Source organism: Kryptolebias marmoratus, linkage group LG13 (genome assembly GCF_001649575.2).
Source record: "Kryptolebias marmoratus isolate JLee-2015 linkage group LG13, ASM164957v2, whole genome shotgun sequence".
In the NCBI taxonomy this organism is placed as follows: Eukaryota; Metazoa; Chordata; class Actinopteri; order Cyprinodontiformes; family Rivulidae; genus Kryptolebias; species Kryptolebias marmoratus.
In genome coordinates this window covers 16,790,515-16,804,209 of record NC_051442.1, presented here as the reverse complement: position 1 = coordinate 16,804,209, position 13,695 = coordinate 16,790,515, and the positions used below count along the sequence as shown (strand labels likewise).

The 13,695-nt window shown below is 37.9% G+C and overlaps 1 protein-coding gene across 11 annotated transcripts in view; it reads right to left on the bottom strand.

The window, feature by feature from the left end:
* LOC108233872 (unconventional myosin-XVIIIa) overlaps positions 1 to 13,695 on the bottom strand; it is an 83,092-nt gene that overhangs the window by 29,536 nt on the left and 39,861 nt on the right. For all 11 annotated transcript variants that reach the window (XM_017412584.3, XM_017412587.3, XM_017412594.3 and 8 more), the window contains 2 exons: positions 12,450 to 12,578; positions 45 to 188 (listed from right to left, as the gene is read on the bottom strand). In XM_017412584.3, the coding sequence (XP_017268073.1) occupies positions 45 to 188; positions 12,450 to 12,578 (273 nt within the window). The remainder of the gene's footprint in view (positions 1 to 44; positions 189 to 12,449; positions 12,579 to 13,695) is intronic.

Genomic DNA, 13,695 nt, shown 5'->3' with positions numbered 1-13,695 from the left:
GGGGGGGAGGGGGGAGGTGGAGCTGATAAGAGAGGTCTGCTCACGTCTTTGCTTCTCATCTGCTCCTCTGTGAGCTGGACTTCAATGAGGGGCCGGACTGTAGTGAAGAGCTTCCACCATGGCCAGCCCTTGACCCCACGATTCTTCTTGATGTTTTTCTGAATGCACCGGATTGCAAGGTCCTGAATCTAAACACACACAGGACAGATGTATAGAAATTAACCTACAGAGACAAAGACAATGGGATTTTTATAAGTCTAGCATAACACTAGCTCAGTCAATTTTACAGATATTGAGCTAAAATTTGATTTGGTAGTAGCTGAGAATCATTCACAACACTTGATGTGTGACATAAAGCTCTTTATTTTTTAGATTGGTGGCACTGTTTGAAAAAAAAAAAAACTAAAAAAAAAAGAAATCATCACTGCTACATTACAGCACTCATCCTCTGCTAATACATCACCCTCCACACTGATGAACAGAATCCGAAAAACACTGCATTATTAATGTGTTTTATTGCCTGCTTATAGTCAGGCAGATATCCCAGGACTTGCCCGCCTCCTCTGGAGAGTTTCTGTGGAGTGTGTTCCAAGGCTGGAAGCTAATTTTTGATTAATTAAATCAAACATGTCGGCAGCTCATTCCAAGTATTACACGATTTCCATGCTGCTTATGTATGAGGCTCTCTAGCAGCGGCAGCAGATTATGGGTAAACCCAATTAGAGCAACACAATTCACAGCATCAGGTACATTTTGCCCTGAAGGTACTCTCTCTAACCAATTAGGATTTGTCACAGACTGAAAGCTTTAACATGCAACAAAATGCAGCGATTCTCTGACAGAAGATTTAAACGGGTTTCACTTGTCATATTTAGTCAAAGAAAGAATAGAAAACAAACAAAAGATTAGGCTTCATGAGCACCATGGATAATCATTCTGGTATTCATGGCAAATTAAGATGGTGTGACAACTGTGTGGCTGTGTGAGCTACAATTGTGAATCAAGATTAAGAAACAAAAACATCTCTTCCCTTCTCTTCAACAGATGTTTCTTTTTTTTTCCTGTTTTTTTGGTGTGTGTGTTTGGATTCTTGTGAATATAGATGTAAAACCACAGTTTGAGTGCTGCAGTATGTGACTGCATCACCCTCAGATGTCACATTGATCTGCTTTTTGAAGCAAAACCCTTTATGCCATGTTTTTCGGAAAGGTCTAAAAAGAACAATGGATCTGATTCCTGTTTGGACATAAAATCAATTATTTGTTTTGCCCAGCTAATTTTGCTGTCACTAGGAATTTTAGTCCTGATGTAAAGGATATTTCCAGGCTTTTTCCATGAGCATTGGCTTGATAAACAGAGAAGGCATACATCAGCAATTCTCAAAGTCCAGAGTCCAGTCTGGATCTGTACCGAATGGTAAGTCAATCCGGATGCATTGGTACAATGCAATGGTGTATATGTTCAATACATTAAAAAAATGTTTTATTCTAATCAATAAAGTGTTCAGTTTGTTTGATTTTTTTTCCCCCACTAACCTTGGTGCGAGATTAAGATATAACTATGGCAGCACTGACAGCAGGCGCAAGTATGATGCAACGTTGACGCGATTCAGTTATTCAGCTTCATGCCAACACTGCCAAATCAACTAAGAGCTAACAGACATTCACATGCAGTTCTGCAGGCACAAGAGAGAGAGACCAGCAACTTTTGTTGGTGTCATTATCAGAAAGGTAGCAGAAAAGGAGGTGATATGTCATGTCACCATGATATGCAAAAAAAACAGTAAATAAAAAAAATAAAAATAAAAAAATAGCAAGTTTTCAAAAATGAGTTGAGAGTCCCAGTCCAGCATAAGGCCCATGTGTCTAATTTGCTCAGAGACAGTTGGAGTCATAAAGAGTGGAAACACTTTTAGTGCCAAAGTTTATACAGCTTATTAAAGGCAGAAGGTGCCATTTTCTCACACTAGGTTGGTATATATCCTAATTGTCTAAGAGCATCTTTTAACTTCGATTTCAAACATTTTAATGTTACAGTGTCTTGTTGTCTTTAATTTATTGTGTAAATAAATGGCATTTTCTTTGTTAAGGCAGTAGTATTTACATAACTCAAAGTTAAAGTTAAAATATTATATAAAACTACATAGAGAATTATGCTTTACCATTCAAAATTAGAGTGACTTAAGGTAGCATCTCACTGGGCTGCAACTGTTAGAGACTAGTTGGGTCAAAATTGCTAGTCTCACTGAAGTCTGAGTGTTTGCGATGAAGTGATCAACAAACTGTGTGGCTGTGATTTGAGCCACCATTGTTTTTAACATCAAGGCCTATTTTTGTGTGCACAGCTTGCTAAACTATAGGTCATGCACATTACAAACTTTTACAATGAAGACGGACAGATTTGGATCTGGTATTTTTTTTTTTTTTTAAGATTTCAGGGTGGTTTGTAGATTTGGACATTTAAGGTTGTAGCCTTGGGTGTTTTCTGTTTTAATAGAGTGCCAGTGCAGGTGTAAAAATACAGCTGAAGCACTCTAAAATTTTTAGGAACTAAACAGAGACATGTTCGAGGTGCCTGGGACAACTCTGGCTACTTTTAGAGAAAATTTGCTGCACAAATTTTTTTGAACATGTTCAAAATTCAAGCGACAAGACTGCAAGCTTCTGCGACCCATGTGAGGAAACTGAGAACCCCTGCAAAATGTTTTAAGAGATTATGGAGATTCCCTACAAATCCATTTAATAAAAATGGATTTGCTTACCACTAGTTGTTCGGGACTGTGGGCCTTCTCTAGAAATCAGATTTGGATCTTTGAATAACAAGTTTGAGAACCACTGAAATCATGATACAAAAATATGCATCCAATACCAATGTAGGGCATGTCCATGGCCATCCAGCGGTATAGGTCTTTATTCATATTCAGAAACACGATGATAAAACCCCCGCCTGATGATTGTTTTTATTTGTAAGCCAACATATGCATGCTGTGCTGATTTGATGCAAAAAGAACCATTTGTAGGGCAACCGAAAGACAAAATTCGCAATCCAGTAAGTGCCTGCTGAGGCAAAATGACAGACTTTAAAAATGTCAGGTTGTCCCCTTGAGGAGACAGCTCAACAGGAAAAAAAAAAGAAAAAACACAAGAAAAAAATGTGGTTTTGTCATTTAATGTCACATGAGCTTGGCACGGCTTCACAAGGTTAACATACCAGGGAATATAAATCAAACAAGATTGCAACTTCCTGTCACATCCGTATACATCAACCAGCAAGCGTCTGAGAGGCTTCACCAGTACTACCATTTCAGAGGCAAATTGCCATCTAATCTTCCTCCGAGGATTGGACACTCTAAACAGCCCAAGAGACACTGGAGCCTGATCAGTTTTCACTGAGTGATATCAAAGTAAAAGCTCGGGAGCAAGTGGATATTATTATGCAATAATTATTCAAACACTCAACACCAGCAGACTCTATAAATATTCATGGCGCAAGAAAGAAGAGGTGGAAATCAGTCAATAAGCCAGCATAGCGGTTTATCTGTTCCCCAACACTGGTGGTGACTAATTGAATCAAGAAAAATATAAACAGAATGAGAATCAATAGAGAAGAATGCCCTTCAAAACAATATTGCAAGGAGAGACTGTATCCGTCATACATGCGTCAAATGAATTGGAATAAAATTAGCATACTGCAGCTGCTTGAGCAGAACGTAACAAAAGAGTGTGAACAGGGAAGCAAATCAATGTTAATCCTGATTTCTCCGCAGTCCACACCTCATTTAGACAATCTGCAGACACCAGCAAGCGACTCCATATTGCTGAAAGCTGGTATCATTTCGAAAATAGTAACAATTGTTAAGAAAAAAACGAGTGGTCAGGGAAAACACATTACGTTTATTTTATGGGATTTAAATTAAACCATTAGGCTTCACAGAAGAGCGCAGTCATTAGAGAAAATGTAGCAATAAGGAAATAATGAGATAATCCCTGTTCAAAAGTTTAGCTCTTAATATTGTGTATTGCACCCAACTAATGTGGAACTGGTGTTTAGTAGTAACTTTTTTATTTTAGAAACCCAACCATGCAGACCATTTCTGATTAAGTTCCTTCTTATTGTTGATCTTAAAGCAGCCACAGCACTGTCTCGCAGGGAGGTTTGTATATCAGCTGAAGTAGCTGGACTGCATTTCTTTGTGTCTTAACTCATTTTCAAAAAAAAAAAAAGAAAGAAAAAGGTAACCATTGATCATCTGCCTGATCATGACTTTGTATCAATAAATCAGCCAATCCTCCACTTCTTTAACAGGTTTTGAACAATAACCGACATTTCCATACCTTTAGTTATCTTATATATCATTTCCTGTTATATACTGTATTCTTGCAGCTCTTTTGACATCTCTTTTGGTTTCTACATGACTCAGCAGCCAGCAAAGTTAATGTAGCCCTTGATAAAATGTGAACAAAATGTGCAAAGCTTTCAGTAAAGTAATAAAACTCAATGACTAGCTATCCACAAGCAACAATTACAATCAAAGGTTTCACAGATATAGAAACCTACTTTTGACACCCAACTAAACCAGAGTGAGTCAAACGTGTGTGTGTATTATCGGATCAAACATTCAAAGATATTTTGACTAAGTAATTTGGGTGGTTTTGGTTATTATCTAAAAAAAAAATAGAGTTTATGTCCAACAGGTCTGATGAGCTAGTCTGAACGCAGCCAAGACCATCTTAAAATATTTCCAATCACAAAAATGTCAAAGAGGTTCATGCAAATGCTATTTTATAAACCTTCACACCATCAATTTCACATCACATGGTTATTTACAAGCACAAATAGCACCGGCAGCAGTGAGATGCAACACTTTCAAGGTATTCAGGGATCACGCCAGGCAAGGTTGGTTTTTTTTCTTTTATATTTCTGCAGAAATAACTGTGTAATCCAAAATTTGATGCAATGCAAAGCTATGAATAAAAGCTTTTGTAATAACTGCGATGAAATTTTAAAAACTGGAGTTGTTTTAAGACCGAAACAATCCGCTTCGAAACGTACGGACAAGGTAAAAATGCCAAGTCCAAATGGACCCATTTCCAAAGCAAATTTTTCACAATGATTTACATAGAAATATACGGTTATTTTCAAGCACGAAAAGCAGCAACAGAAGGTAGCTGTAGCACTTCCAGTGCAACCAGGGGCGGTTCCTAGCCAAACCTAACAATATTTCTGCCAGGATACCAATGTACAGTAAAAAACAACAACAATGTAAAGGTTTTTTAAAAAGTGGACACATGAACTTCTGTGAAGCTTCTAAGATTATAAAGTTGTTTTAGGACAGTAACAATTTAATTCATCAATTCAAACAGAATTAACTTCCATTTCACCAAACTGAGCTTTCAAAAAGCTACCTACAACAAGTAAGATAATATCAACCATTCAACAAAAACTCCACAGTAAAAGTGACCTGAACTATTCCTTTGAGGCAGTTTTATAAATCTCAGTAAAATATAAGCAACAAAAAGCTGTATAGAAGAAAATCTGTGAGGTGTTTCTTGGCAGTAAGAATGCAGAGATGTTAACATGGGAGGACTGGACATCCTCTTTCTAGGGACAGTCTCCATTTTAGTTGCCTCTTCCCAGTTAAAGCCGTATCACAAAATCTCCCATTTTGAATCTTTTGTAACAGGAATGCCTCTTATGCTCCTTTTGACATAAGAGGGTTTCAGGGCTCCTTTGCAGGTCTCAAAGCATTAAGAGGGATCTTTCTAGCCACTCTTCTATGACATAGGATTTAAAAAGGGTTAAAGTGTCTTTTTTTTCCTGTGGAATAAAGTCTGAATCTAATGGCACCAACACTAAACGTTAAAGTGAACCTGTTAGACACAGTTTACATTGCCAGAAGCAGGGACGGGTCTGTATGTTACAGATTATTACTGAAACTGATCAGGTAATGGAGTTTTGGACACAAGCTGAAGTTATCCATTTTCTTTCAGCATTTATGGGAGGCTTTCCTTCAAGTTCTTTCAGTAAATCCGGTTCCATTACTTGAGGCGAGGATACAAACAGTATGATAAATGCTGTAAATACATAAACTATTGTATGAGTAGTACACATTTATTATTTACAGCAATAAAAATAGCTCTTTACTGTAGAGTTAAGTATTATCGAGTAGCAAAACATTAACAGCAAATTCCATAAGTCCTGAACATTGGGAGGTCAGGCCTGTGCTGACTGGGTCTGTTTTTGGGGTTTTTTTTCACAGATGCTGGAGATGATAGACATCTGGAGACTTAAGAGACTAAGTCAACTCATTTAACGTGGCGTGATGCTCCTCAAAAGGGAGAGCAAGTAAACCTGCTACAGGAAGCTGCTGCTATCAGAGAGCTGCACGTGGCCTGTAAAACTGTCTAAAGTAATATCCGCATGAATGCCACAGTTTTTCCAATTTTTCTCACTCTCAGTAAATCAGCTTCAATAAATTACTACTTCCTGCCTAGTTTATCCAGCCCACTTGAAATATATCCCAGGGGAAATAAACAACCTGGTAAATCTTATGAAAAACTGCATCAACTGCTCTGCAGGCTCAAACCTTGGCTGATAGAAATTCATACAAGACGAGCTTAAAGTTTTGTTAGTAAAGCACTTTTTTGTTTTTTTTAAGTGAAGACAAATGTTTAGCAAAGCAACTTTAAAAAACTCAATATATATATCTCACAGATGACAGTGGCAAACACAGAGTGTGATAAACTGGTAACTCCTGCTAAGAAATAAATGAGGCATTCCAACATGAGAGGTTGTATAAACAGTGCCCTGCAGTAACACTCAAAGAAAGCAATAACTGATCCTCTCTAAAACTAACATCATTGTTCTACAGCGTGATTGAACAAAAAACATACTCATAACAGAGTAAAATTAAAGGCTTTTGCCCACCGCCTTTCGTGACAGAGTTTTAGACTAAAGCCATCTTATTTAAGTAGTACACCTATGGGATACTTTACAGATAATATGGCTCTGATTTTGTGGAACGCTTACACAGAAATTTGAAAAATAAAAAATACATATGTTCCGCCTACATTTTATCACACTATGATATTTGAACTTCCCAAGAAGTGGAAAGACATAACAAATCAGTCTGCTCAATCTTAAAATCAAACCCTGAGATGAACTAGCAATCTGTACAAGACGTACCCCCCCCGTATAACTTGGTATGCATAAAAAAAAAGCAAATAGAAACCTGAGACAATATGAGAAAAAAAGGTTACATCTAATATGTCCGAGCTTAACCTGAAGGTGTGCCACTAGCTGCCACTACACTTTGCAGATAAAACTCAAATTGAACACTTTCAAGCTGCAGAACCAAGAAGTTGGAGTCTAATTATCTGCATCAAACCATCCGTGTATCTTCGAAAAATGCCAAGAGATAAGTGAAATCCTAAAGTCAAGAAATACTTCAGAATCAGACAGTCGGGACCTGGAAAAGTTTGCCTTCACTGAACTGCTGCAAAAACTTTAAACTAATTTAGCAAAGTTGGAGAAAAATCCCACTTACAGTGTGGGAGAAAGTTACCTACAGTATGTGGAAAAAAAAGAAGAAGCTTGCAATGCAGTTATATAAAGATGATGCTGCCATTCACAAGCCTATCTTCCATTTTTATTAGGTCTGATGGGATTGTCAAACAGATGCTACGGAAGACCAAGTCGGTATGAAACAAAACAAACTTTTTGCTCCGAAGAAAGACAGTGAATTTGATTTATGTTACACAGAATTGTTTGGTTTACATCTGAAAAGAGCTTAACTATCAACGAGCAAAGCAGGAGAGTCACATTCACTGCCTCCTCCTCCTCTTCTCCACCCATGCAGGCACTCTTACTCCGACTTATTTTCTCCCGTCTCTGCTTAATTGCAGAAGCGGTGCTGACTGGTTATACACTGAGATTTTTTACAATTTAATCTGATGGACAGGTTGTCTCTGCGAGGAAACGCAACAAATCCAATTCTGGTTCACTCAAGGGTGATATGAATTATGATAATAAATAAATACACTATTTACTCAGTGCTTTGCCGTTGCTCAATAATGCTATATGTGGTGGGAAAACCGCTTTAAATTTGAAGCAATTATAGAATGCACAGAATGGCTGATGTGTGTGTATGTAATGAGTTACTACCTAATGGAGGCTTAATTTGTAATTTTATTTCAGCGCTTAACATACGTGGATAACTATGTAACATCAAGATTTAGTGAAACTAATGAGTACCGTGTCTTGGCCTACTTAAGAAATTGCCACAGAAATCTCACAAAGCTTCAAGGTTTTACAGATGAGGTACTATTACTCTTCTGTCAGTGGTGAAACTTGCTGTGTGAAATTATTATTTCAGAGTGCAAACTGAGAACGCACTTTGATTCGTGTCTGAATTTTCTGGCAAACTGCGGAAAATGTCTTAAGCAAAGCAAGAGTTCATTTACTATAAAAATTTACTGTACGTTCACAGTAACAAGTCTGAAGGAAGATGTTTGTCAGCATTAAAATAACTAAGAACTTTCCTGCACTGTACATGCAAGCACAAAGGGTTTTGGTTCCCAACTGCACAGACTTTGGCTCCAAAAAAACAACATGGCAGCGTCCATAAACCAGATCCTGCTGCTTTTTTAGTTTGAACAACTGGAATACAATGATTGGAAAATGCCACAGACTACTCTCATTAACTTTCAAGTAAAACTTTTTTTTCCCCCATTTTAATTCACTATATTGTGATGTTTATGGGTTCCAGGAGGGCAAGAACTCGTTTTCAGCAGTTATGTGGATTTATTAGTCACATTCAATGTCAATATGGTCATAAGGCATGGCAGACACCGCCACCTGGACAACGAGGAGTCACTGCCACACATCAGCTGTCTGAAAAGGGGAAGATGCACTAGTCTTTCAAGCTTTATATGAACAGCTTCCAGTTGGTGTTTATTTATTTTTAACTTTTGACCAGGTGAACATTGCCAGTCATTTGGGTGAAAGCTACATGCTAGTAGTTCACCATCACATCAATGAGGTGAGCTAAAAAAATGATGCATCTCTAGCCCTGCAGGGGAATGATAAAAGAAAAAACTCAAACAAGCTTGGTATTTTCCATGGCTTGATCGACTTTGTAGATTTGTTGGATGAAGTTTAGTAGGAACAACCTAAAATCTGCTACCGATTTTAAAGGGCACGACAAAAGCCATGCAGACTGAACTAACAGAGTGGATACTATAGCAATAACCAGGGGATACGTACAGTATGGTGGAAGGGGACAGTTTGGCTAAATCTGTAACTATCTGAACTGATGAAACCCAGGTTTTAACCCAAATGCAGCTTGTGCTTGTGGTGATATGTATTGATCCACACCAAGCAGTGCAACAATCTTTGTAGAGGTTTCCTTTTTTCCTCCCCTCCTTTCTCTATTGTGAATGTGATGACTGATTCAACTGCCTGTGTGCTTTTGGAAAGACTGAACAGCCTTGTTTCTGACAGTGACAAGAAGAAACTCATCACGCTCAGGGATATGATGGAGCCAGAGGAATGACGGGTCAGCAGGATGTATTTGAAGGTTATCTGATAACACTTATCCTGTTGGTGACCTTCCTGAATTGATTATTAATGGCAGATTCAAAATAATTTTAATTATGGAGACTCTCTCTGCTGACTGTAACATACAATATGTGGCTTATGTAGCTAGAAAGTAAATAATGGGAACCTAATATTATTGGAGCATTTATCTAGCTTTAAAATTAAATTTATCTTTTCAACAGGCATCTTTGTTATTGCAACAATCACGACTTTTCTGAGAATATTCCCAAGAGTCACCACTGACTGTGGGTAAAAGTTGCCGTTATGATGTAGATTTCATCATAAATGAGTCGACGCTTGTCTGAATGAAAAGTACATAAGTCTGTAGTTTGTTCTCGCTTGCATCATGTATTTCTTGATGTTTTGTGCAGCGTGTTAGAGAAAGTTTGTGCTGGGACTCTTAAGAATCTCTTAAGAGTTTTTTTCCTCTTTTGTTGAATCTTGCCACAAGCCATTTTATTTTTGTCGCTTCAGCTTCTGTTTGTTCAAAAAAAAAACTGCTCAAAGTCGAATTAAAATTTATGTTAAAAAATAAATGAAGTGTGGGTGTTTTAGAGACATGACCCCTTTGTGTGCGTGTGTGTGTCTCTCCAACTTTTCTCCTGATTCCAAGAGTCATTATTTAAGAAAGCAGCTGAATTATGTGCTCCAAGATGCACACAGTTCATAAAAGCCTGACTTGAAAGAATCTGCAGAAGATGTCACACCAACTACAGCTGCATTTAACGTGTTACCTTGCCAACCTAAATTGAGTTTCAGATCAATAGAGCTGAGATAAAATAAAGTTTAATCTTTCTATTACAGATACATTAGCAGGAGATAGGGGGCATCAGGGGGCAGGAGGAAAATTTGTTTCTTTTTTTGCTAATGGATTTTGTAATTGCCCTGTTGCCTGGCAATTTTGAATGGTTCCTTGCTCTTGATTTTTTTTTTTTCCTCTTGTTGCAGCACATTGTAAAACATTAGGTTCTCAGCCTGCTGTACTGAGTGAACAATGACTTTTGAACCTAATATTGGTTGGTTCCCATTTTTAAACTAAAATGTGAATTTGCAGGCAGAAACAGTATCAAGAGAGGGGAAAAAAAAGCTGGGTATTATTTATAAGACAGTGATTTACGTTATTGCAAATATGACAGTTTAATAGACTTACTGGCATCATGTACAAGTGAACAAGATATTTACTCCCTCACAGTTTGTCATAGCTGACGGAGAGCAGTAACTTTGATTCTGTTTCTGCTGGTTCATCACAAGTCAGCTCTGGCAGCACTTTCACTTAAATAGTAATCACAGAGATGGAGAAGTGCGGGGCTCCATACATCACAAGGGGACAAGTATTAGGTCCAGAGAAATGGAGCCGTGTATGCTAACAGAGAAAATGGAAGAGGGGTGGAGCAGGTGGATATGTGAGTCAGCAGCAAGTGTGATAAGGGGGCATTCTTGGGTCGCACTCCGATAGATGGCAATAGAAATGGCCATTCCTCTGCCTTGGGCAGGATGATTGGATGGATCACAGGGAGGCAGAGGGGTGTGAGCAATAGATTTAAAGTACTTATTTGTAATTAGTTGAAGATTTGCAGCATAGCTGGTCAGATCTACCCCAAGCAGAGACCAAACAAACTCCAAAGACAGCTCTCCAGTTTTGACTTAACTTTTTTTAGCCTTCCTCAAACATTCTACTCATGAAGTGGCAAACTGGCATAGCCTTCATGGTATTCAGAGAAGACACTGAGTGAACCAAAGAATACAAAAATAACTGTTAAACTATTGAATTAATAAAAATGATTAATGGCTTACTTGTCTATAATATAACTATGTAAAGCAAACTTGTATCCATGTCTGCTGTTTGAGAGCTGCGTTGGAGTAGCTCTGTGCTGGAGAGAAAAAATAGCCATTCAGAAATTTTTATATGTGTTCTCTGAGCAGAATTTCTTCTCACCTGGTATTCTGTTTCTCTGCTACAATCCTCAAACACTTACAACAAATGAGAGCCAATGGCATTTGGAGTTGTAACCATTTGGTGTTTTTCTTTGGATTTTCTCATGGCTCTTAGTGTATCCTACAAGAGCTGCTGGCTGATTTATGTAGCAGGAATAGGCGCTGATCCACAACCTTTAGCTACACTGAAAATGGCAAAAGGTGGCTATGGTTTGTTGCAGATCTTTTCAAAACAGCCAAATTAAAACATGGATTTTGATATTAAAAAAAGGTTGCTCAACATTTAAACATTTGGAGCTTTTTCAACTAGAAATTTGCTAACGGTTTAGTTAGCAACTAAGAATGATACATTCAGCTGAGTGGAAACTATGGGCATACCTTAACAACAGAAAACCACTAAAACACTGGAAGTCATCTAATGACGATGATCACAACTTTTGGAGAAACAAATATAAACTAAAACAAGTTGGTGTTTGGGTTTTTATTTTTATTTATTTATTTGCTGGTTTTGCTGCTGTGGTATTCCTTCAGTGTTGAGGTCTATTTTAACAATCTGAATCATTTTTGTTTGGTGTAATTGTATCTCAGCTCTGTGCTCTGTACTGTATTGTATTTTAGTGCACATGCATGCTGGCCATTTGTGGTATTTGGTAGGTTAAAGGAGGCCCAGTTGTGATAAACTGGCTTTATTATTCAGTGTGTATGCAACACACTGAATAATATTTCAGTTCTTTACATAGTAAATTTATTTTGGTAATTGTAAGTTTATATTTAAATGAATTTAATAAGAAAAAGTTTCCTGAATTAAAATGCAGAGATTAAATCTTTGATATATAAAAACAACAAAAATAAATTTCAATCATTAGCAGATAGGCCTTTAGACCAAGCTGTTTACGTCAGGAGGATGTCAAACGTACCTTTCTCTTCTTAAAGGCCTGCCGTGCAAGGTAACCTCTACAGGCAGCTTGGAACAGGGTTAGGTTACGTTTGGTCTGCTCATCCCTCTGCTCCTCCAGCTTAGCCAAAGTGCCAGCTCTGAAAAACAACTGGAGCAAGAAACAATATTCCACAAACACATATTAGAGAAGAGAAATACTGTTATAAGAGACCATCTGACATTATTTTACCTAAGGCAAAATTAGATCAAGCTCCCTGCTTTAATGTGAAGCAAAGCAGGAAAGTTAAAACAGAAGTGAGTATAAAAGTAAATAATGTAGTGAAGCAAAAAGATCAATAGGAAACGGTGTAATCCACAGATAAGAGAGTCTTAGCTAAGTGATAGAGCTGAGATTAAGTTATTATCTTGGACGATCAGAAAGGTCTGTTTCTAATTTAAGGGCAAAGGTAAAACACAGGTAAAGAGACAATCGAAAGCAGATCACATCAATTCCTAGAGGGATTAAGTACTGCAGAGGCACTATAAATATGATGGCAACAAGGCATCCAAGGTCTCTGTACACAGCACCCACTGTTTTATAGATAAATCCATATTTGGTCTCTTAACTTAGTAATGGTTGTAAACGACTGAGCAGCTTCAGTGGAAAACCTGCAGACATTCAGGGAGGAGTGATGCATTTAGTTACATCAGGGAATCCTACTTTTCAATTTGGTTCAAGGGCTCGAGCAGCAGTTTACTTTTTATCATCATTAGATGCACGCAGTACTTTGTGAAATGTGGGAGGCTAAGCTGTTTTTTCTCTATCCACGGCTATCTCTGATGGTAGATTTTATCCTGAGCAGAGCTTTGAATCCACTGCTGGAAGGTTATTTGGGGCCCGACGTAATTGGCATGCAAGTGAGACAGGTTGCTATGACGCCAGAGGAATGCTTTGTGAATGGCCAACTGAGCTTCAGAGTAGATTTCACACTCCAAAGTGTGGCACCATGCGACGCTGCTCCAAACCCTTCGCGTGTCACATGCTTTAAAAGGCTCTTGCACACGTTTTGAAAGAATATTTTTGTATTTTCTCATGGCATTGTTTCCTTTGACTTCAGTCTTAGCTGATGGCTACTCTCCAGCTGATGGGATTAGACCCAATTAGACCTCAGCTTCTAAGCAAGCCTTTACTGAGACTGACGTAAATACAGTCATGGTGAAAAACAAACTAATGACCTAAAATGAAAGAGAGGATTTCTGTCTCATTGTCAACAAAGTGAACACAT